Consider the following 26,191-nt stretch of genomic DNA (forward strand, 5'->3'; position numbering starts at 1 on the left):
GCTCAACTTCGTACTTTGTTTGTTACAAATTTGGTTTTTTGTGAGCCAGCTCAGCCTAGCCATTTGTGGGAAAGATTTTTGGTACCAATGGTAGAGAATATCATGTATAGATTGTAGCTAGAGCATGTGCACGCCTCTCTTGATATTGTATAGCATGAGGCATCTAGCATGGCTTTGTTACATCTGCAAGACCTTTCACACCATATATGGCAAAGACTCTGATTTTGATGGGTTGCCCCTGGACCTCATCGACCAAACTCTCAACTGCATGCTAACCCACTTTTGCAATATGAATATGCATACAACACATTGGAACAACATAGGGTTTCTAAATCCATGGAGGAAATGTTGAATGAGGGACAAAGAATTACCTTTAGTGCAGTTATGGATGATGTTGACATAAATACTAGGGATATAATATTTTTTGATGGTCCTGGTGGATTCGAGAAGACTATCCTGTATAAGTGTTTACTTGCGAAGGTGCACAGTGGTGGTCGTATAGCATTGGTGATAACATCATGTGGCGTTGTTGCCTTGCTTCTCTTAGGTGGTCGTACAACTCACTCACAGTTTAAAATCCCAGTAAAATGAAATAATCGATCCACCTGTAACATTCTGTGTAGGAATAATATTGGTTTGGCATATATGTGAATTGCTCTTCATGCTATATTTGGTTGGCATATACTCTTTTGGAAGTGAATTATTTTTTGTATTTCACTATTTATTTGACTTTTGTAGGTGCCTTCCTTAGAGTGGCACTATATTATCTAGCTTATGACTAAAAGGAGCTACCGTGCACGTTGCATGCAGTAACGGGTGATGAATCATAATAAGGATGCTTGCAAGAGTCATTGAGCATTTATATGATGATGGTAATATTAACATTAAGCTCCAAGTTTTTATTGAAGTTGTACATTGTGGATACACGCAATGTTTTTGGGTGCATATGTTTGAGGTTGATCATAAGACGAGGCTGGTCTCATACTAATAAGATACCAAGACATTGGTTTAAGTACGGGTTCAAGGATTTGGATTATTTCTTAATGCTACATCAACGTTTGTCAGTACCTACTAAATGGTTCGCAAATCTTCAACCAGTTATTATTATTGTTGGAAGAAAATGGTCTTTGTTAGTTGTTCTACGTACTTATATTGTGATTTTGTTCCAATGCATGTGCTAAAGAGAGAGGTAAGACTATTGCATCACCCATGTAATTACCATAAGAAAATGTGAGATCGTTATGTGCTTCACCTTCACATATTTTGCTTGAGGATGAAGATTTTGTTAATGATTCCTCAAAGAAGAGGAAGCTTTATTTCTATTAAGCATATTGGAGACATTGTCTTTTTTTGTTGGCATCAACCATTTAGCTGTGGTGCTTAGAAACAGTCGGGTGCCTTACACTTAGCTTTCTGGCTTGCTAATGGAAAGTAGGATATCTTATACCTTTCCCATCATGGCATGATCGGTGGAAAGAGACCAAAGATATTGGCATCTGACTCTAATTTACTTGTGAATGTCTTGTTTGGAGATAAAAACGATTCCTTAAAAAATGAGAGAGCTTCGTTTTGATTAGATCTCTAAGAGAAAGTCTTTTTGTGGTGCTTGGTCTTTGTTTCAATTATAATCCATTTCGGTATAATATTGTTGTTTCTAAATATCATGCGAAACAAACATGTGATTCCTTACATTGGTGTAAAGAGAAAAGTTTGTAAGTATGGTGTATAGAAGAGATTGTTTCTGTGTCTAGCATTCTATATTACAAATTTTATAAATTACTTTTAGTTTTAAGTTTAATGTGAGAGAGAGAGAGAGAGAGAGAGAGAGAGAGAGAGAGAGAGAGAGAGAGAGAGAGAGAGAGAACATATTAGAAATGGAGAGGGAAAAGAGGAGAGAGGAAGAGGGAAAATAGATTATCGAGCTATTGCATGACAACTTCACTTGTTTCTTCGTGGTAGTCGTGAAGTGGCCTAGCGTTTCACGCATGCAAAGCACACACGGAATGCTAGTTCTTATGGTAGTAGAATACACAACAATGTATTCTATGCAACTTAATTTCTTAGCTTTGCTTGATTAAACATTTTTATAGAACTCTAACTACTTTAAAGATAATGCATTTTATGTTCAGCTTTGACCTTTAAGTAATAGAAAGAAAACCATACTCCTGTAAATTGCTCAATAACAAGCAATTGGAATTAAGTAAAAAAACACAATAACACTGCCTAAACCTAGCTGCACGTGTCAACCTAGCTGAAGTTATTATGTCTGGAGCATGCTTTTTTTTTTGCGGCCAATGGTATTAATTATATTTTTGGACATGAATCTATACTATTAGTTAAGGAGACGTGGGGGGCGGGTGCCATGTGGTAGCTCCCCACCTCCCCCACAAAAAAAAAAGGAACGTGGGGGCGAGTGCCACGCATCCAGCACCTGCCCCCCGCAAAAATCCCTCAGGGGAGGCAGGTCGTAAGGATGGAATTCACACACCCTTGGAAATCCACCCATACTCGATCTGTGACGCCACGACCTTAGTGACACGATGATTATATTTTTGCAAGTAAGAGGGAACAATGACACGAAAGAGCTCTCACGAGTCCGAATGGCAACGCGAGTCCGAATGGCAACGAATTATGTATGCTAAATTAACGTAAGTTTTGCAACGTAAATAGCGACCTCAGGACGGCGAGGCTTCCAAGCCAGAGCCTACCGCGATTCAAGGAGGACGCTGACGGGAGCGAGGGAGGGACGGAGGACGGCTCACTGTCATCCATGACCACCACGCGATCGAAGAAGAGAGAGGCTATGACAAAGGCCGCCATGTGGAAGAGGCTCGAGCTTGCATTCCTCCTCGCATACGCTGCCGGTTTCTACTACCTGCTGGCACGGACATCGCTCAAACTTGCGGCTGGTATGAAACCTTACAGTTCTTTCGTACGTCTGCAGCAATGGTGGACATTCGCTCAACTTCTTTTCTCTGCTCGTCCTTTCAATAGCCTATGGCGCTAGTGGTCGATTGCGTGGCTTGATACAAGACGGGATCTGGATGCGTCTTAGTGTAAGGATTCTATACGCATTTCTCTGAACAATCTAGCAGTATAATCCCTTCTTCATTCATGCTTCTGATTTGAGGAAAGGAGGCATTAGATTGCATTCAAATGTAACTATCATTGCTTCAGGTTTAAGGCAAGAAGGCGTCCGATTGCATTTCAATTTAACATTTATATATGAACAAAGCATTTAGTACGTTCAATGCTTCAGTTAGAACGTGCGTTTTTAGTTGACATTGTAAATTGGAATCATGGCTGGTTTTAGCAAACATTTTCATTAATTCAAGCAAGCAAATATTTGTTTTTCCCTTGTATACACTTTACTGCAGTTGACCACTTTCGAGGGGCCTTTGGTATTCTCTTCTTTCGAAGGGGAATTGAGAGGTGGCAAGAACTCTCAAGATGAGAAAGCAAATTCTAACAAGGGTGATGCCCCTTCTTTTGACGAAAAGAATGAATCTAGGTCTATTTGGCAGCAATTGCCTAGAAACAAATAGGTTTTGCACTCATTGCCACACCCGTCCCATTTGACCTCAAACCATATGCTCTTCTAGCCACTATTCTAGACTCTTGATGCAACTCCACTTAGATTCATTTCTCCATCTCGCCATGAGCTCCTTTGGTCGAGATCTGCTAACAGACGTGCGCGTTGATGGCTACACTCTTAGGCTAACACCTTCTAGGTTCCTTATAGTTTCCCAAGCTATCACATCCTTTGGCTAGTCTAGCTTTCACTTGTACTCTTAGCTCATTAGGCTAACGAGTCAGGCCCATAGGCTAACCTGTCCTTTAGGCTACTTAGCTATAGGATTTTCATTTGACTTCGCTGTACGCGTTTATTTGCTTTGTTACTCATTCGTTTTTAATCTTATTCTTACATTAGCTTTGCATTATTTTTATTGGCTAGCACCAAAATATCTCAATATGAAGCACTACTATGCAAGTTTTGGTCTTTTCTTGTACTAATTTGGATATTGGTTTTGTATTTTAGTTTAAGGACAAACATTGCAAGTTTGCATTGATCCGTATTACTAGGCTAACGACACGGGTTGTTAGGCGTTCCTTTGTGGTTTCATCTTCCTTTGAGCCTTGTCTCAACTATCGGTTGATGGGACCATGGTAGTTTCTTCTCCCTAGCTCTTCTAGCTCGGGTGCTTCTTATTCCTTCATCATTGGTTCTCAGCATTGCATAAAGACTACCATTGGGCTCCTCCTTTGGCATTGACATCTATGGTCGAGAGGGGGTTTGTACCCTTCATTTGGTACCTCCAAGCTTCAACATTGTCTTCTTGTCCTTGACATTGACATCCCTTACCTATTGTACTTACTCTTTGTATTGCATGATTATCATCTTTGTAAAGGGCTCTCGGTGCAAGTTAACAATTTCCCCATGAGGGACACTATCCAAGTTGCACCTTGTTGCATGAGTATTCTCATTTGCACTTTGTAGCATTCTTCGATGCATCTCATTTGCAGAGCACCCTTGAGCACGTTGCTCTTTCCTCAGATCCTTAGTAGTTTCAATGGCAGTATATACCTCTACAGCCTTTACTTTATTTTATATTGTGTCAGCCAACCATCCCTTTTTCCCACTGACACAATTTTCATCAACAAAAAGAAGGAAGTTCACGGTGGTTTTATATCACCTTTGTAGGTCTTGGTAGGCCATTGGGTAGCCTAATTTGAATACCTCAATGACTTGCATCTTACAACCACAATTTGTTGGTCAAGTTGAGTGAACTCTTATATAAAGATTGGATCCTCGTCCATGTCATATTCCTTACCTCTCACATTTGAATTTGAAAGATTTATCATGTCTACGCTTCAAGGATTTGATAGGTGTCACGAGGATGTGAAATTCGAATTCTTTGCTTAGCGTTTGATTAATTTATTAATCAAATGTGCAAATGTGAGATGTATATGTGATGCGCAAGTAAGTTATTTCATGGTAGTGGGCCAAGGATCCTAAAATATAAGCTAGTACCAAAGGCAAAAGTTGTAATAAGTTATGTTTGTTAGGTTCTCGTATTGTACCTCCTAGTGCAGATCAATTGAGATGGTATGGACGCAATGGCCATGCATATGCTTTGATTGCACTCTCATTCAAATGACAGGTTATCCCACATATTTGATCATACACAATGGTCAAGGATGCTTGGAATAAGCTTACTTCATTGTATTAGGTGTGCAATGAGGCTTGTGTAGCCTATTTGCGCACACAACTTGAGATAGGGCACATGACAGAGGGTGATTTGGTGGATGCCTACATTACACATGTTAAGAATAGAACGGAGTAGCTTGCAAATATTGATGAAATAATTATTAATGCCTCTCTTGTTTCAACAGTCTTGGCTGGCCTTCTTGACACTAATAAGAGTTTCTCCACTACACTTCACTTCACTTGCAAAGGAGATATTGATGTATACACATTTGATGCTTTGGCGTCATTGTTATTGCAAGAAGAGTAATCGCGGGTGAATCACTCTAACATAAGCATGGAAAATCAAGCATTTGTAGCCATCCATAGGAACAAATGAAAGTCATGGCAGCCATCAAACTCAAAGGGTAAAGACAGAATGGTTTCTTCCACGGACTCTTCAAGCACCAAGGATGAGGGTGCTAAGCAAAAGAAATACAATTATTGCAGAAAAAATGGCCATGTTATTGAGGAATGTAGAAAAAGAATTGCAAGTGAAAAAAGAAACAGTTGGCATTAGTGATGAACTACCGATGATGTTAGAGCAGATTAGTCAGTTCATGGTTGAGTCTGTACATGTGGTACAGGAAGATAGGCACATAGATATATTAGGCATTTTATTTGGCATCATTTATTGTGTTTTGGCACTATATGCAGCCAGTCAGCCAACATTTAATGCTGGCTGACCAATCATATTTTTGGCATTTATTTAGCCTATATATTCTCAAGCTCCCTCCTCATTTATTCATCACCTGACAGTTCTTGGAGAGAGGGAGCATGTGCTGGTGTCTCCACAGTTGGTGACTCACATTGCTTCTATACTGTCTTTGTTGGGTATTTCACTCGTGCCTCACTTACGTCTACGCTCACATAGGAGTGTCGGTGATTAGTAGGACACTGGGGTACTTTTTACTCTCGGTAGGAGAGGTTTTTTCCCCCAGACTTATGATATTATTTTGTATGTGCTTATGACACGCACTTATGGATACTTACCATGTTCGGGTGTGAACACCTCCCTACAACCCTAAGGTTTAAGGGTTGTATCTTGTACTTTTAGTTTACACTCTTTCAATCTATCGTATTGGGTGTTGTGCTTCACTCTTATACTGTCTACTGGTTTTGTGTGCTGAGATTGGCTCAGTCCAACTCTGCCTCCTGCAGCTCCGCAGTTCTCCTCAGCCCAACTCTTCAGCATGAGCTACAGCAGATTGACGAGCGCCCTGTCCTTTAGCATTTCGTTCAGCAAGTCCACCAGTGCCAGCTCCACCTACAACGAACCAGCCTTGCCTGCGTAGCCCCTATGTGGCGCCCTTCCGCCTGGGCTCTGCCGTTTTGTCCTCCCCCTGTGCTGCTCCCGCTAGGTCTCTCTAACGCCCTTGCCCTTCCAGCGCAGCCCTTGTCTGCGCTCTCCTGCCTGTGTTTGAGAAAGGCCACTTGTCAGACTGCAGCGATCAACTTGGGAACGTCTTGTACATCAGTCGCAGCCTCCTGCGCTAGCCCACTAGTCATCAATCATCACCACCTCCTGAAGCGCCAGACTAAAACACCGCTGATTAACTCGTCTGATACTTGCTTGACAGCTTTGCGCCAGTAAACCCATAATTTTTTTGGGTATTTTTTTAATTTTTAATTTCCTGCAATTCTTGGAAGCAGGGGTTACCACACCACAGATACAGAAGTCAGGAAACGTGTTTGGGACACATTAAATGCAATTTTTGGACACATTCATAATTTTTTTTTTGGGGCTTTTATGTTTTTTGGGAACATTGGCATACACACTGTAGTTACAATCACTGACAGACTGTTTTGACAAACCCGAGGCAAGAAATTTTCGGGATTTTGCTGGTATTATGTTGCTGAACACTAATTGCACGTTGGACTGCATGCATAACAAACAATTTTGACAGAGTGTACCTCTGTACACTAATTGCAGAAAGTTATTTGCTGCAATTTCTGGAAATTTTCAGATTTCCAGTGTAGTCCTGCTGTGACATTGCTCTTTTGCATTTTTTGGTAATTGAAAATCATGGCAAATCAGGGAGAAGATGTTTTCACCTATGTATCCAAGGAGGACAGATCGGATGGAAATAACTATTTACTTTGGTCCTTCATAATGAATAATGTACTTATGGTAAAAAAATCTTTGGGATTATGTCAGTGGAGAAGAAGCTCGACTTGGAGTTGTGGCTCCAGCTACTCCTCCTCCAGGAGGATGTGCACCACGGGCACCTCAGCCTGCTCCACTTCAGCCACTTCCCCAAAGAACAACAGCTCAAAAAGCATGGGATACATGGGATGCACAGGCTTTGTCGCTGATTGCATTGGCAGTTCAGCGATCAATCATCCGTCATTCAGTAGCTTCTTTACGAGAAACTTTACTAACTTTGGAGCAGATGCTTGCAGGCAAGAATGAGACTCACATCTCTTTCTTAAAGAAAGAGTTAGAGACATTGAAAATGGATGAAGGTGATTCTATTCAGGATCACTTGAACAAAATTCAGGACTTGCGAGAGCAACTCATGAATGTTGATGAGTATTATTCGGATGCACAGATGATATCTACCACTTTGAACTCATTACCTCCTTGGTACTTGGCTTTTCATATGGCCTTAAACCTCACCATGAGGATTGCTACGCAGCCAATCACTTTTCTTCAGTTAGTCAGTTTGCTTTTAGAGGAGGAGCAAACACGGAGGAATAGTGGTGTGGATGCTATAGCCTCTGAGCAGGCTTTTATGGCTAGACAGAAGGGCAAAGGCAGCCAAGTGAAGAATGCTCCGTAGAGTTCTGGGACTTCTAGCACATCATAGACCAAAAAAAAAAGGGGGCACGCAAGCCAAAAAGGGCAAATGCCATTATTGCAAGAAGCCAGGCCACTACATCATTGAGTGCAGAAAGCGCATTGCCAAAGAGAAGAAAAAGGAGTTAGGAATGTCTGTTTTTGATACTCCTTCCACTGCTACTGAGTCCGCGTCCTTTGTTGCAGACAGGGACTATTGTTTTTACACATGCAGATATGACACCTCTTGGGCAGATCGAGCATTTAGCTCTACTGAGGATGTAGGCACTTGGTTTTTTGATTTTGGTGCTTCTAAGCATATGTCACGAGGACGTGAAAATTAGATGCTTTGCTTATGTTTAATTGACATTTGATTAAAGGATTAATCAAATGTGCAATTAAAAGATGCACATGTGTTGCACATGTGAGGTGCAAGCTACTTTTTCACAGTTGAAGGCCGAAGGATCCTGTGAAAAAGATGGGTGTCAAAGGCAAAAGTTGTAACAAGTTACACTTGTTAGATTCTAGGTGAATTTTGGTGTCAATTTGCCCCTAGGACCATTAATTGGCCATTAAGTGTCAGTGGTGACACTAGGGACTAGGCATTAATTAATGGATTAATGCTTGTCCAAGGGTCAATTAATGGATGGGATCACTTTAGGTTGCAAATGGCCTAGCCAATTAATTTTTGAATGGGCAAGGTCAATTTTCTGGGCATGGATTAAGGGTTGAATTAATTCTGAAAATTAATTAAATGGTTGGAAATTGCTGAAAATGGATTAAGAAAGCTGCCACTTGGCAAAACTTTCCCATGCAAGTGGAGGAAAGGCTAAATAGGGCTGAAGGGAGAGGAAAATCTCATTTTTTCATTTTGGAGCTGTTGGGAAGAGGTGTTGCACTGTTGCTACCAACTTCTGGGGCCATTTTCCAATCATTGGAGACCATTTTGGTGATGGAGATTGCATATTCTTGACCTTGGGAAGTTGGCAATTGCTGTTGATGCACTTTCTCCTGAAGATTAGTCTTTGATGCTCCTATTGTTGTTGGTGCATCCGTTTGGGGCTGGTACAGCAGGGCAGCGGCTGATTTTGATCAGTTATTCGCGACAAATCTCAAAATTTTCTCTCTCTACAGCATTCTCTCATCCCCTTCAACCTATGCTCAGCTATTCTCAGCAATTCTCAGCAATTCGGAGGAGATCTCAGCCATTTTTGGTGGGCTGATCTGTAATTTCTGCAGTAAACTCTAATTTACAACAGAAATTAGGGTTTAGCAGCCACCTTGGGATCTGTGCCAGAGATTGAAGGTTCAAGGGACTGAAATCAGCAGCTGATAATTGAAGATTATCAAGGGATTTCAGGAGCCAGCCCATCCCGAATTGATTTGGGGCAGCATTTGGCCAGCCAAGGGTCAAATTGGAGAAGAAGTCTTGGGTGAATCAAGGGGCAAATAACCCAAAAGGCTTGCTGGTCATTTACGACAGCAAGAGCAATTGGTTAGCAGGAGGAGATTGAAGAATCTCAAGTTGTACTCCTTCCAATTGAATGAAAGCTAAAGAAATACCGCAAGGGGCACCAGTTTTGGGGCCAACAGGGTGTCCACTGTCCAAGAATGTTATGGTAAAGTGTGTATTTTATTTTATGTGCATTTATTTATTGCTGTAATTAACTCTTAAATCAAGTTATCACCACCCCTTCCAAGAAGGAAGGCTGGTTTCATATATTACATCCCGTAGAGATTTATTTGCATCTGTTCATGCAGCTCCAGTTGGCAAGTCTGATAGTGTGCCAACAATGCATCATACCTTGCTAGAGGTATTGGGGAGATTGTGCTCACAGCCATTGATGGATCTATTCTCCGTCTACAGGATGCTTTATTTGTGCTAGCCATAAAGAAGAATTTGCTCTCTATCTCTTCTTTGGCACAATCTGGATTGCAAGTCACATTTGATGATAATAGTGTTAGCAGAGTATTTGTCAGCTCATGTGTGAGTCTGAGCTTGATCTAGGCTGGGCATTTTTATTAGGTATTTTAGGTATTTTTCTGGTATGGCATTTTATGTCATTGGGGCATTTTTATGCACTAGCGGCCAGCATTAAATGCTGTCCGACCAGCATTATTGCTCCCCACTTTTTCAGCCTATTTATACTTAGTGGCTCCTCCTCAATCAGTCACTTCATCTTCACCATCTGCAGACTCTGTGGAGAGAGGAGCCAGTGCCAGTGTCCACGCAGCCAGTGACTCACTGTTGTATGCGACTGTCTCGTGTTCAGATATATGGATTCCATTTCCCGTGCATACATCTGAGTTCTCATCTGTATCGTGTTCTTTCTTTTCTTTTTGTCTTGTGTTTCAGCAGTTTATTTCAGCACATGTTTATGCCTCCACCGCTGCTCCACTTCTGACAAATAGATGCATGGTGAGAGACAAAGAACACATGACTTTGGTCTTGACAGGCACTTTATGTCATGGATTATATGAGTTGGATGCTCTTTCAATTGATCAATCAGCGTATTTGACATCCACTCTTACTCTTGCTATGATACAGGCAGAGTTATGGCATTTTGGGATGGGGCATGTGAACTTTGATAGCTTGATGCTCTTACAGCATACGCAGATGCTAGATGGATTATCTCTACTGGAGAGACCTTTTGAGCACTTGTGCGAAGGATGTATTTTGGGGAAAATGCATCGTTTTTCGTTTCCCTGTGATGTTGCTTTTAGAGCAACAGCAAGGTTGCAGTTAGTGCATTCAGATGTATGTGGGCCAATGCAAACAAAATCATTGGGAGGATGTTATTATTTTGTGACTTTTATTGATGATTTTACTCGATTTTGCTGGGTCTACTCTTTGGTCAAAAGTCAGAAGTGTATGATAGATTCTTGGCTTTTATCGCACTTGTTGAAAACCAGTCTGGTTGTAAAATTAAGACTTTTCGTTTGGATCGAGGGGGGGAATACATGTCCTTTATGCTGAATTCCTTTTTGAAGCAGAAGGGCATTGTCCATCAGTACACTACTGCTTATACTCCATAGCAGAATGGGGTTGCAAAGAGAGAATCGGTCACTCATGGAGATGGCCAGATGAATGCTAAGGTCATAGAGCTTGCCTCAGTTTTTGGATGGAAGCCGTCATGTGTGCTTGCCTTTTGAACAGATGCCCCACCAAAGCTTTGAAGAAAATCACACCTTTTGAGGCTTGGAACAGCCGAAAACCTTGTGTTGGACACTTTCATACCTTTGGGTGCCTTGCATATTCACATATTCCAAAGGTACTTAGGAAAAAGTTGGATAACAAGGCTGTTAAATGCATTTTTATGGGATATAGTAGTGAGAGCAAAGGCTACAGACTCTATGATCCTGTTTCCAAAAAGGTTTGTCAGTAGGGATGTACTATTTGATGAAAAATCAGAATCGTCCCTCGCTTGTTTAGACACATATCAGGCTGCCCGTGATGAATTTGAAGGGCTGCTGCCCATTACATTTGGTGATTCAGCTGGAGTTTCACCAAGTGAACTCAATATTCAGCCAGCTACTTGTAACAATTCTGATCTCTAAACCGCAGTCCTCACGAGAACCTCCTCTTACTAAAAATCCAAAAGAATAATTGTTAGAATTATGGTAAAAATTTTTTCCCCTTTCCCCCAGCCGACTGTCGTGCTGGAGGAGAGGGGAATAGCAAGGGTGAGCAAGCTCCTTGTTGGAGCTTGCAGAAGGGAGAAGGCCATGTATTATGGCCGCATGGGGGCGGGAAGGATCCCCTCCCCTCAGCTATAAAAGCCTGTGGGAGGGGAGTAGGAGGAGCCGACACATTGCTGATGTTGCTGTTGAGAAAGGGCGTAAGGCTGGCCCTGAGGGAGGAGGGAAGGCCGTGATGCCGTTGAATGGAGCTTGAAGCCGCCACGCTGCTGTTAGGAGGGTGAGCTGGACGAGGGAGCCGTCACGCTGCCAGGCGAGGGAAGAGGAGAGCCGCCAGCTGCTGCAACAGCGCCGCCGAAGCCACCATCTCGGCCCTGGCCGCCAGCTCCTGCCCATAGTCGACTTTTTCTCTCCTCCACGTGGGCTCTCCACGTTGGCAGAAGCTTTCTGGAAGCTTCCAAGGGGGCTCCCTAAGCCCCCTTTCATATTACAAGCCCACAAATTCTTTCTTGTGGGCTTCCTCCTAGTCCTTGTTCATGTGGGTTTGATAAACCCCCCCGGAATCCAAAGCCCCCTATCGTGGTTCTTATACCCCCTTGCCCCCGGGATTTTTCCATCCATCCCCTTGCAAATTCCACCTAACCCCCTTCGAGTGAGGTTTCCACACAAGTCCTCAAATCCTTTTCCGTGGATTTTCCCCCCCTCACACATTATCTTAGAAGCCCTTTCTAGGGACTTTTATAAACCCTTTTCAAAGGGGTCTTTATAACCCGGATTTCTAAGCTACCTTTTCCCCTTTTGCATACCACAAAGCTATTTTCTTTTCCCCCTTTCCGTGTAGACAATTTGCACCCCCGGAGCTTCTACGAAAGGAAGGAAAAATTCATAAGTTCCATTTCTAAGGTTCGATTCTGAAGGACGGTGGAATCACAAAGGGAGTTTCGTGTGCAAAGGAGACGGCCAACATCATAAATCTGTATCCAAGGTGGAAAGGCCAAATTTGCGATGGCTCCTAAGAAAGCACAAGGCGCAACTGCAGGAGGATCGTCTCCTAACATCCATGTGGACATTTCACCACAAGTCCAGGTTCTTCTTTCTAAATTTGATTAACGTCGTAATATTTCAATTATGTATGGATCATTTGAGGAATGTGGATGCATGTTTTTTCGATTGAAAATACTTTGGCTAATAACTCACAATTGAGGAATTCGGTCATTAGTATTTTTCAATAAAACGAACAAAATAAAGTGAGCATAAGATTTCTATGCATTTCTGGCAAGTGGTTTTTATGCATTGCAAAGTAATGAAATTAGATTAATTAATGCCCATCTTTACAAAACGGAATTATGATAGTACACTTCGATTAAGCACAGAAGGAATAAACCGCATATTGCATTATTGAACACCTTTTTCGGAATGATTCTTAAAGAAAGTTGCTAATAACCGTAGGAAATTGCTAGGACTGCATGAAGAAGATTTAACTCTAGGCAAGTGGCCTAAAAAACTCAAATCAACGAAAGGTTGTGTAAGTTCAGTATATGACTAATTCATTCGGAAATGAAAGTAGAAAAATGTTGCATGTTTAAACATAAAATCCTAAAGCTTAGCAGCTTGAATCTTGTTTGCATGTTATAGGATGATCAATTGGAATTATGCTATAACTTAACCTATGCTTTGATCTTAACCCGAAAAGTTAGGGTTTGTAAATCAACTTATACGTAGACCATGAATCATGTGGTTACGGAAATGGTAGCGTAATTATCTTCACGATTAGACAAGTTAAATTGATTTAAACCTAAACACCGAAAAACCGCGAGAGACTCGTTTAGGAAGGGTTAATTCAATGCAATATATCCCAAAGAGCTAACTAGGATTTAACACGTTGAGGACGTGACCTAGTCGCTCGTATTGCCAAAGCTGAAACTCCTATACCCTAAAGACTTGCCCACATTCACGGAATATAGGGACAGTAGGACATACTTGCAAGAATGATCTAGGGTTTTTACCCTAAGGATCTCTCGCTAAAAAGATGAAACTCGATTTGAACTTGGAACCCTAGGACCGACAATGTCGGCCTAATGCAATCAGGAACGGATTGTTGTATCTAATCATAGTACCGTGATTAGAAGACGTCGTTGATGAGGTAGAATAGTCCCATGGATTAGATGCGACACTTGGCAACAAGTTGCAGAGTCGCATGATCTTGTGATTTGATCACAAGGGAATGGCCAATTCCTCGGAATGAGATTGGCAGATTCTTACGCAAGTTATTTTGCAAGAAGATGAATAATCATCCTGATATAGTACCTTTCTTGGGTAAAGCGACCAAGATACGGGGATTAGATATTTGCTTGAAAGCAAAAGACCAATTAGTAAATTGGAATAACATAAGTATTGCTATTTGAAATTAAGGTATTGATTAAGTCGGGTTAATAGGGTAGGGCCCTAACCCAAGGATATAGGGTTAATGAATAAACCCTTGGGGATCTTTCCAAGTCACAATTGATCCCGGATCGAGTGCTGGATGCATTGGAAAGAAGGATTCGCTCCTTAGCAGTTGGCCAAAATAACGACCACTGGAAATGATTGTGCTTGTAACAATTTAGAGAGCACTGTTTTGCTTTGTTTGCGCAAAGAATTAAAGGATGAAAAAATATCTAATGCTTCAGGTTGAAGGCCTGAAGAGAGAGGCAGCTTCAGTTTTCCCCGACTGCCTGCCTGATCCTAACCAAGGGGGTTGTTAACCACGCCGGGAAGGTGGACCGAACCCGCCACGAGAGGTCTCTCCGTTGAGCGCTACTTGGAGCAGGAGGATGCTTGGGTGCCAGAGGGGGCTTTGTCAAGTGGTTGGAAGACCTGAAAGTCGTGAAGCTGTTCATTTTTGTGGAGGCTCACGTAAACTCAACTTTACATATTCGAGGTCGGAGGGTTAAGCTGAACTCATATGTATATGAGGAAGTGATTCGTGTAATCCCCGTCGATAAGATCAAGGTGTTGGGGCGCCATGAGAAAAATGGGTTCCAAAGGAAAGGATACCCTGATCTTCCAATGACTTACCGATTCCTGAAGATCCATGACCCGAAACCATACTATTATCTAGTTCCCGTAGATAAATGTAATATAACATTATTCTTCCCAAACTAAATGTAAACAGTTGCCCTATCATCCCAAGAAATGTTGTATTCCGAAAGGGCTATGCCCATATAAATACAATAAGACTTCTTTTTATCAATGTCTGTTTGTGCATGAGAATTGATAAGAAGTTAAGTGGTTAGATTGCTTGGTTGATAGCTGAAATGGAGATGAAATATAAATCGTAACGATTAACGAGTAATAACGTTAAGAAACCTTTATCCAGGCATAACCCCAGGTGCAGAATCCCAGTTCACCTCCTACATCAAGTACTGCTGTAATCCAGGAGAAGAAGTTTCTTCTCAAGCAGATTAAGCCGCCCGAATTTGATGGGAGAGGCAGGTCCGTCCAAGCAGATGCTGAAATTTGAATTGAATCCATGGAGGATTACTTTGAAGCAGCCGGTATTGCACCCGCCAATCAGGCTATGCTCGGCAAGTTGAAGCTCACTGGCGAAGCTAGGCTTTGGTGGAAGCAATGGTGCAGAGATCAAGGGATCGCGGAAGGATCCGTTACCTGGGAGAAGCTGAAGAAAGCCGTGCAGGGAAGATACTTACCACTTGCGTATCGCATGCAGAAAATGAATGAGTTCTATGAGCTGAAATAGCTGGGACTCACTCTTGACGCATACTACTCTAAATTCGTCTCACTTCTTAAGTATGCGCCACAGATGGACATGACACAGCAGGTGTCAAAATTTTGTGCTGGTTTAAATCCACCAGTGAATACCCGTCTCGAATCTATGCGCCCATCAGATCTTCAGGATGCACTCATTCGAGCTGCGCCTATAATTCAGGAGGTGCAGGCTAGACCAAGAGGTAACAAAACTTGGTTTTATAATGACTCGAACAGAGGAGCATTTAGGCCTCAAATGAAGAGAGTTCAAGGTCAGAATCAGGGACAAAGAAAGAAAGCAAGGACTAATAATGTCAACACCTTTGTTCCTACTCAAAGCAATGGCCGAAACCTCCGTTGTTTCCACTGCAACGAGCCCGGTCATTTCAAGAGGCAATGTCATAGCTTGGAGGAGGACATCGCCAAGCACCTTTCCAAGGAACTGGCCGTGGTCAGGGAGCTGCTACCCGAGGTAGAGGAAGAACCGCCTGCGTTGCCAATAGGCAAATGTGCGAAGAAGAAGAAGATCCGACCATGGAAGCAGAGTTTGAAAGGGCGACAGTCCATGCCGCTCTTCACAAGAAAGGGCCGAATCGCCAGTTCTCGGTGATTCAGACACCATCGGACTATCAAGGTAAAGATTTCAAGACCTTGATTAATTGTGGCAGTACACATTCCTTTATCTCACCAGTTTGTGCAAAAAGATTAGGAATAGCCACAGTAGAAGCACCTATCTTGCTTGTGGAATTGGCAAATGGTCGTGAGGTTACTTGTACCAGGCAAACTGCTAAGGTGGAATTCTTTTTGGGAGGAAAGACGACTTTGGTCAAATTCAGAGTCATGAGCCTAGGTATCCATGAGTGTCTACTCGGAATGGATTGGCTTAAACCTAAAGACGTCCACATTCATTGTGGAAAGGGCCAAGTTTCCTTTTGGAACTCTGAAGGGGATTTAGTCACAACTCAAGGTGAGGCTGGAGTGCCAAAAATCCAATTGGCCAAAGCATCTCGGATCATAAAGGGAGTCAGAAAAGAACTACCTGTCTACTTGATTAAGCTCATGTATTTCCTGAAGAGTTAATAGAACTCCCGCCTCAAAGAGAAGTGGATCATGAGATCAAGCTAGTGCCAAGAGCGGCGCCAATTGCAAAGAGACCTTATAGAATGTCCATCCCAGAAGCAATTGAGCTGAAGGAACAACTCAAGCAACTGTTAGACCAGGGCTATATCCATCCTAGCAGTTCACCATGGGGAGCTCCCGTACAGTTCCAAAAAAAGAAAGATGGAACGCTTCGACTGTGTATTGATTACAGAGGGTTGAATCAATCAACTGTCAAGAACAAGTACCCTATTCCTAGAATAGATGAGCTTCTTGATCGTCTTCAGGGTGCGAAGATCTTCTCCAAGATTGATCTCAGGTCTGGTTACTATCAGATAAGGATCAAGGAAGAAGATATCCCAAAGACGGCCTTTAACACAAGATATGGACACTTTGAGTTCCTAGCTATGTCATTCGGGCTTACGAATGCGCCTGCCACCTTCAACAAGTTAATGCAGGATATCTTTAGGCCATATCTTGATGACTTTGTGCTCGTCTTCTTCGACGACACTTTAGTCTATTCTAAACAGGAAGAAGATCATGAACCCCAACTTCGGATTGTCCTTGAGACAATGAGGTCACACAAGCTGTATGCTAAGATGAAGAAATGTCCATTCTTCAAGCGTCAGATTGAATATCTGGGATTTATCGTATCAGCGGAAGGAATCTCAGTGGACCCAGCCAAAGTCAGAGATGTATTAGAATGGTCAATACCAACAACTGTCAAAGAAATACATAGTTTTCTCAGATTGATAGGATGGTATAGGGTCTTCATAAAAAACTATGCTTTGATTGCAGCACCTCTGACGGACTTACTAAAGAAGCAAACATCCATTTCATGGTCAACTCCCGAACAAACTAGCTTTGATAGATTGAAGCAAAGTTTGGTATCAGCATCTATCCTAAAACTTCTAGACCTCAATAAGGAGTTCGAGGTAGTAACTGATGCTAGCACACTTGCCTTAGGATGTGTGCTCATGCAGGAAGGTCATCCTGTAGCATACTCTTCAAGGAAACTGAAGAGTCATGAGAAGAATTATGCTACCCATGATCTAGAATTGTTAGCTGTCATTCATGCTCTAAAGCTTTGGAGACACTACCTGTTGGGTAATAAGTTTACTCTAGTGACTGATCATAAGTATCTCAATTGGATCTTTACCCAGAACGAGCTCAACATGAGGCAACGTCGGTGGATTGAAGTGCTGGAGGAGTATGACTTTGAAATCAAGTACCGACCAGGAAAAGAGAATGTAGTTGCTGATACACTCAGTCGCAAGGCATTTCTTAACTCATTAATCTTGCAAAATCCATCAACAGCTAGATCTCTAGCTACAAGGGTATCTATGCCAAACAATCCAATACTTGAGCTTGCTAGAGAAGAAGCATGCCATGATCCATCCTACCAGAAGATGCTAAGGGAGATCTTTATCAAGGGCCAGGAGGAAAAGCTACATGCTAAGTATCATGGATTCTCTATCAATAGTGGACTTATCTACTATAGAACAAGGCTATGTATACCGGCAAGCCAGTCACTTAAGCAGAAGATATTGTGAGAAGCTCATGATTCCCCTTTTTCAGGACATCCTGGCTATGCCAAGACTCTCAATGTAGTTAGGAAGAGCTACTATTGGGAGAGGCTTAAAAGTGACGTTCTCAAAATATGTCACTGAGTGTTTGTCTTGTCAACGTATCAAAGCCGAACATGTCAAAATGCCAGGAAAGTTACAACCGCTCGACATTTCCCAAATGAAATGGGAATTTATCAGTATGGACTTTGTGGTTGGCCTACCCCAAATTCAGGGAGGATATAACTCCATCATGGTTGTAGTTGACATGCTTACTAAGGTTGCGCACCTTATTCCAGTAAAGACAAACTATAAAGCTTCAGACATTGCATTCTGGAGAGCTATCTTTGAAGCCATTGGGACTCAACTCTGTTTTAGCACAGCCTACCATCCCCAAACTGATGGTCAAATGGAGCGAGTCAATCAAGTCATCGAGGATATGCTTAGGGCATACTGCTGTCGTGAACCAAAAAGGTGGATTCAATACTTGCCTTTGGTTGAACTTGCCTACAATGCTTCTTACCAACAAAGCATTTAGATGATCCCTTTTCAAGCATTATATGGTCATGACTGTAGAAGTTCCCTAAACTTCTCAGATCCAACCTTGAGGATTGAAGCTTCAAGGCAGATGTTGGAAGAGATGGATGACCAAATAAAGTCAATAAGACAGGACATCCAAGCCGCCAAGGATAGACAGAAGGCATACACGGATTTGAAGTGTCAAGATAGAATCTTCGAGGAAGGAGACATGGTCTTCATTCGCGTACGCCCAAAGAAGAGTTCTCTATCCTTAGGAGATTGCAAGAAGCTAAGTCCAAGGTATTGTGGACCATATAAGATCCTCAAGCGCCTAGGACCTAATGCTTATAGACTACAACTCCCTGAGAACCTAAAGGTTCATAATGTATTCCATAACAGCCTATTGAAGAAGTATGTACCTAATCCTAACCATGTACTTGATGACCAACAAGTTATAATGCCTAGTCAAGGAGTCCTTGAACTAAGGCTTGATAGGATCCTAGATGTTAGGGAGAGACAACTTAGATCGAGAACATTGAGAGAATGCCTCATCCAGTGGAAAGATTATCCCGAGGAGGATGCCACTTGGGTAGATGAAAGCACTCTCAACCATCAATATCCCCAGTTTATTTCGAGATGAGGACATCTCGATTCCTCCAAGGGGGAGAGAATGTAACAATTCCGATCTCTAAACCGCAGTCCTCACGAGAACCTCCTCTTACTAAAAATCCAAAAGAATAATTGTTAGAATTATGGTAATTTTTTTTTTCCCCTTTGTCCCAGCCGATTGTTGTGCTGGAGGAGAGGGGAATAGCAAGGGTGAGCAAGCTCCTTGCTGGAGCTTGCAGAAGGGAGAAAACCATGCATTATGGCCGTGTGGGGGCGGGAAGGATCCCCTTCCCTCAGCTATAAAAGCTTGTGGGAGGGGAGTAGAAGGAGGAGGAGCTGACACACTGCTGATGTTGCGGTTGAGAAAGGGCGCAAGGCTGGCCCTGAAGGAGGAGGGAAGGCCGTGACGCCGCTGAGTGGAGCTTGAAGCCGCCACGTTGCCGTTAGGAGGGTGAGCTGGACGAGGGAGCTGTCACGCTGCCAGGCGAGGGAAGAGGAGAGCCGCCAGCTGCTGCAACAGTGCCGCCGAAGCCACCATCTCGGCCTTGGCCGCTAGCTGCCGCCCATAGTCGACTTTTTCCCTCCTCCACGTGGACTCTCCATGTTGGTAGAAGCTTTCTGGAAGCTTCTTGAAGCTTCCAAGGGGGCTCCCTAAGCCCCCTTTCATATTGCAAGCCCACAAATTCTTTCTTGTGGGCTTCCTCCTAGCCCTTGTTCATGTGGGTTTGATAAACCCCCCCCGGAATCCAAAGCCCCCTATTGTGGTTCTTATACCCCCCTGCCCCCGGGATTTTTCCATCCATCCCCTTGCAAATTCCACCTAACCCCCTTCGAGTGAGGTTTCCACACAAGTCCTCAAATCCTTTCCCGTGGATTTCCCCCCCTCACGTTATCTTAAAAGCCCTTTCTAGGGACTTTTATAAACCCTTTCCAAAGGGGTCTTTATAACCCGGATTTCTAAGCTACCTTTTCCCCTTTTGCATACCACAAAGCTATTTTCTTTTCCCCCTTTCCATGTAGACAATTTGCATCCCGGGAGATTCTACGAAAAGAAGGAAAAATTCATAAGTTCCATTTCTAAGGTTCGATTTTGAAGGATAGTGGAATCACAAAGGGAGTTTCGTGTGTAAAGGAGACGGTCAACATCATAAATCTGCGTCCAAGGTGGAAAGGCCGAATTCGCAATGGCTCTTAAGAAAGCACAAGGCGCAACTGGGAGGATCGTCTCCTAACATCCATGTGGACATTTCACCACAAGTCCAGGTTCTTCTTTCTAAATTTGATTAACGTCGTAATATTTCAATTATGCATGGATCATTTGAGGAATGAGGATGCATGTTTTTTCGATTGAAAATACTTTGGCTAATAACTCACAATTGAGGGATTCGGTCATTAGTATTTTTCAATAAAACGAACAAAATAAAGTGAGCATAAGATTTCTATGCATTTCTAGCAAGTGGTTTTTATGCATTGTAAAGTAATCTTTACAAAACGGAATTATGATAGTACACTTCGATTAAGCATGGAAGGAATAAACCGCATATCGCATTATTGAACATATTTTTCGGAATGATTCTTAAAGAAAGTTGCTAACAACCGTAGGAAATTGCTAGGACTGCATGAAGAAGATTTAACTCTAGGCAAGTGGCCTAAAAAACTCAAATCAACGAAAGGTTGTGTAAGTTCAGCATATGACTAATTCATTCGGAAATGAAAGTAGAAAAAGATTGCATGTTTAAACATGAAATCCTAAAGCTTAGCAGCTTGAATCTTGTTTGCATGTTATAGGATGATCAATTGGAATTATGCTATAACTTAACCTATGTTTTGATCTTAACTCGAAAAGTTAGGGTTTGTAAATTAACTTATACGTAGACCATGAATCATGTGGTTACGGAAATGGTAGCGTAATTATCTTCAAGATTAGACAAGTTAAATTGGTTTAAACCTAAACACCGAAAAACCGCGAGAGACTCGTTTAGGAAGGGTTAATTTAATGCAACATATCCCAAAGAGCTAACTAGGATTTAACACGTTGAGGACGTGACCTAGTCCCTCGTATTGCCAAAGCTAAAACTCCTATACCCTAAAGACTTGCCCACATTCACGGAATGTAGGGACAGTAGGACATACTTGCAAGAATGATCTAGGGTTTTTACCCTAAGGATCTCTCGCTAAAAAGATGAAACTCGATTTGAACTTGGAACCCTAGGACCGACAATGTCGGCCTAATGCAATCAGGAACGGATTGTTATATCTAATCATGATACCATGATTAGAAGACGTTGCTAATGGTTAGAATAGTCCCATGGATTAGATGCGACACTTGGTAACAAGTTGCAGAGTCGCATGATCTTGTGATTTGATCACAAGGGAATGGCCAATTCCATGGAATGAGATTGGCAGATTCTTACGCAAGTTATTTTGCAAGAAGATGAATAATCATCCTGATATAGTACCTTTCTTGGGTAAAGCGACCAAGATACAGAGATTAGATATTTGCTTGAAAGCAAAATACCAATCAGTAAATTGGAATAACATAAGTACTGCTATTTGAACTTAAGGTATTGATTAAGTCGGGTTAATAGGGTACGGCCCTAACCTAAGGATATAGGGTTAACGAATAAACCCTTGGGGATCTTGCCAAGTCGCAATTGATCCCGGATCGAGTGCTGGATGCATTGGAAAGAAGGATTTGCTCCTTAGCAGTTGGCCAAAATAACGACCACTGGAAATGATTGTGCTTGTAACAATTTAGAGAGTACTGTTTTGCTTTGTTTGCTCAAAGAATTAAAGGATGAAAATATATCTAATGCTTCAGGTTGAAGGCCTGAAGGGAGAGGCAGCTTCAGTTACCCCCGACTGCCTGCCTGATCCTAACCAAGGGGGTTGTTAACCGCGCCGGGAAGGTGGACCAAACCCGCCGCGAGAGGTCTCTCCGTTGAGCGCTACTTGGAGCAGGAGGATGCTTGGGTGCCAGAGGGGGCTCTGGCCGTAAATCCCTCGCCTTCCGGGCGTTGCACAAGAGGCCAACGTGACTCGGAATTGGATCTCGAGGCCCGCATACTAGTCTACGGGCGGAATCTTGGATTAGTAATCCCTGTGGATTGCTGGATAAGCTTCGGACGGATTATGGATAAGTCTACGGGTTGGACTTTATGTATTTCAAAGATAAATATGATAACATGTTGAAAAGGAACTTGCTTGACATTGCTTTTCTATGTCAAGTACTATGATTACGTGAAGGAACCGGTGCCTAATGGATTAATTAAGGAAGCTGTTTGATGCTTGTCTAACTAAATGTGGTAGGTAATTAGACAACTAAAACAACCTGAGGAAAGTGTGGTGCATATGGCATGTTTAGACAATAGTGGCTAATGTTGTGACTGTGATGCATTGTGGAAATTCTAGTGCAGTATGCTTTTCCTTTGGCACAATGCAGTGCAATCGAGGATTGTTGCAGGGATTTCAAGGGGAAGGTTTGTCACAGGGATCTGAAATTTTAAGATGCTTTAATCTTGTTGATAACATTTGATTAAGTTATTAATCAATTGTACAAGGTTGTTAGCACATGTGACGCACATGGCGGTTATTTCATCGTAACAAGCTAAGTATCCTTAGGATGCAATGGGTGTTAAAGGCAAAAGTTGTAATAAGTTATGTCTGATAGATACTAGGTGGTACATAGTGTCAAATTTGGGCCTAGACCAATTTATTGGTCACTAATGTTAGTAGTGACATTAGAGACTAGGCATTAATTAATTAATTGATGTTCATCTAAGGATCAAAATAACTGCTTAGGGATACTTGGAAGACAAATTGGCCTAGCTAATTTTATTATTGGTTGGTGAAATTAGTTTTTTGAGCATTAGAATAATTATTAAATTAATATTTTAAAAAATTCATTTTAGCCATGCAAGCGGGAAAAACGTTTTTTGGAGCTGGTGGAGTCTATTCCAGCCATTGTGAGAGAGAAGTAAGCTGTTAGAGAGCAAGGAGAGGCTGCTTATGTGATTTGCAGCCACCAGGGATCGGTCTTGTAGCAAGTGACAGCATTTTGGAGCCCTCTAGGAGTAGGTGACAGTAGCTCAAGGTTCTTTTGATGCAGATGACAACATAAAGGATGGGGCAGTAGTCTTTCTGGTGGTCCGAAGCTGTAGGTGATAGCTTTCATGACTGTTTGAGCAAGGTAGTAGCAGTTTTTCAACATTTCTCGTAATAAAACTCTAAAATTTCTCTCTACAACATTCTCTCTCATCCCTTGGTCATCTCTCAAGTTATCTCAGTATTTTTCAGTAGTTCGAGCCATCAGAGAAAGATATTTTAGTCAATCTTTGTTGTAAACACTAATTTATATCAGAAATTAGGGTTTGATAGCTACTTGGAGATGCGTGCTTAAAATTGAGAGCTTAGGACTTGAATTCCATCAAGTGAAATCAAGGAATTTCAAGGAGATTTGGAAGGCCAGCCAACCAATATTAGATTTGGGGCTGAATTTGTCTTTCAAGGAGCAGGGTAAAGGCCAATGTGCAAGCAAACCAAGGGACAAATTGGTTTGGAGGATTTCTGGTCAGTTTTGATAGTAAGAGGCACTTGGATTAGCGGAGATCATCAGAGGATCTCAATTGTATTTCTTCCATTTGCAATATAAGATAAAGAAATACTGCAAGGGGCGTGAATTTTGGGGCCAATTGGGTGTTCAATGTCCAAGATTAAAGTTGTAAAGTGTGCATTTTCAGTTTATGTGAATTTTATGCTTGTTGTAAGTAGTACTTTATCAGGTTATTTATCACCCTATCCGAGAAGGAGACTAGTTTCACCCATGGGTAATCTTCCATGTTGAATCAGCAAGAGATACATAATAGCTTGTATCATCCAAGTGTCTAGCAGATAGAAGGCTTTTGATCAAAGGCGGTACATGATGTACATTATGTAGAGTAAAAGAGTTGCTTGGAGGAAACTGCAGTCGTACATTGCCAATGCCAATAATATCAAATGCCAAGTCATTTTCCAATCTCACAAAACTTGTCATGTTGGGATAGGATTGAAACCAATCCCTATATGGGATGATATGAAAAGAAGTCCCTAAATCAAGCAGTCAATACTGAGAATATGTAGACAAAGTATTGGTTGACTGAGAAACATCAAGAGAGGAAGTTGCTAAGATGTACTCATCATCCGACTTAGGCTACACTACATTTATCTCTTCAATGTTTACATTGGACTTACCAAGGACAATGCTGAATCATTAGACTTTTCTTGCACTTTGCCCTAGTGTTTCTCGTTGCGCTTATCATCACCTATCTTATGGCACTGTGGTTGAGTAGGATCTTGCTTTCCACAGTAATGACACATCAGAGAGGACTTACAATCACAAGACTTACTGCGAGACTGCCTACGAGATTGAGACCTCTGTGAGTCTCTACCACGGTGGTCATTACTGCTCTTACTCTAATAGTTAGTGCATGAGAAGTGTAGGCTGCATCCACATTCTATCTATTTATCTCCTTTGTGAATAAAGTATCCGTAATATCGAGGAGTTTCAAGCCATCCTTAGGCATATTAGCACACACGGCTGTACGGAAAGTGTTCATCGACTCAAGAAGTGTTATAAGCAAGAACAAGGGAGATAGGTTATCCTTGAACTCAATGCCTTGTGAAGTCAACTGGTTGAAAATTGGATGAAATTCATTCAAATGCATGGATGCACTAGTCCCTTCCTTCATGTGAATGTCCATAAGTAATTTTAACCAATATATTTGTGATGCGGGACTTTGCTTGTCCTAAAGATTGCATATCTTTTTCCATAAGTGCCAAGCATTATCCTTAGGTGTAACAACATTGAAATAAACTTGTTTAGACAATGACAGTATAAGGGTGGATTTATTAGAAGTGGATGTAGTGATGGAAGCATGTAAAATTGCTGTAATAGATTGTTGAACACAAGAGACAAAAAAGAAAAGAGAAACACTACGAACGAAAAGAACACTGTGCAAAGAACTCAGAAACAAAGAGATACTTCGGAAATGATACCAAGATATGAGACAATATAGAACCAATGTGAGTCACTGGTTGTGAAGGCTTTGGCACCGTCTCCCTCTCTCCACTAGAACCTATCAGATGCTGAATGATGACTGTGGAGGAGTGTCTAAAATAAATAGACAAAAATAATGCCATAAATGGTAGCAAGTGGGCCAGCATAAAATGCCCAAAATAGGCATCATAAAATGCCAGATAAAATTTCTAAATAATCTAGGAAATATACAGGTACCCTAGCCCATTGAATCATATACACAGACTCAACCATAAACTGATATCTTTGCTAACAGGATTTACATAGGTCATCCAACTCATCCCAATCATCCTGATCCATGCCTTAAGGCTTCACACTCTTGGTTTTTAACGGCTTCATACTCTTGGTTTTCAACGGCCTAACCTACTTCTTTTGCGCCCATACTTGCCATATTTGCGTCTTCCAATAGGTGAGATTTGTGCCATCAAGCTTTTCAATATTGAAAACAACACTATATTCAAAGAACCAACCATAATCATAGTATATCAATGCAAAATCCAAGAGAATGGGTTGTTGTAAATGATTACAAATTAGCCCCAAAACTCAGCCAAAACAAGGGCAAAATAGGAGGGAATACCAAAGTATAGAGTTGTTCACAAACTACAAGCAATAGACTGCCAAAGTACTTTGTTTGCTCTCCAAGACAATGGTAAAAACTACATTACAACATTGCTGTAGTAAATGCAGGAGTATGACCAAGACTATGTGGGCAAATAATTAGGAAATACCAAGCTCCCATTTCTAGGAATATTTAGGTAACAATTGAGATATGTAAACACAACTAGCAGTGAATAGGCATATAACTGGTACTAAATTCTATTATAAACTCAAGGGAGTCAGTGAACAATATACATCCTATCATGAGGACATGTATTTTGAAACCTCACTTAACATGTGGATTGATTTTTAATCACATG

At 41.7% G+C, this 26,191-nt stretch overlaps 1 protein-coding gene across 2 annotated transcripts in view; it reads left to right on the top strand.

The window, feature by feature from the left end:
* Positions 1–2,578: 2,578 nt before the first annotated feature.
* Positions 2,579–26,191, top strand: part of LOC148041491 (MBOAT (membrane bound O-acyl transferase) family protein) — a 295,547-nt gene continuing 271,934 nt past the window's right edge. Inside the window, exons 1-2 of one of the 2 annotated variants that reach the window (XM_087680155.1) lie at positions 2,579–2,909; positions 2,995–3,056. In XM_087680155.1, the coding sequence (XP_087536281.1) occupies positions 2,771–2,909; positions 2,995–3,056 (201 nt within the window). In that variant the 5' untranslated portion in view covers positions 2,579–2,770. The remainder of the gene's footprint in view (positions 2,910–2,994; positions 3,057–26,191) is intronic. The other variant, XM_087680163.1, reaches the window with a different exon arrangement.

The sequence above is a fragment of the Lygodium microphyllum genome, chromosome 1 (genome assembly GCF_053477565.2).
Source record: "Lygodium microphyllum isolate KBCC chromosome 1, Lygodium_microphyllum_v1.1.10, whole genome shotgun sequence".
In the NCBI taxonomy this organism is placed as follows: Eukaryota; Viridiplantae; Streptophyta; class Polypodiopsida; order Schizaeales; family Lygodiaceae; genus Lygodium; species Lygodium microphyllum.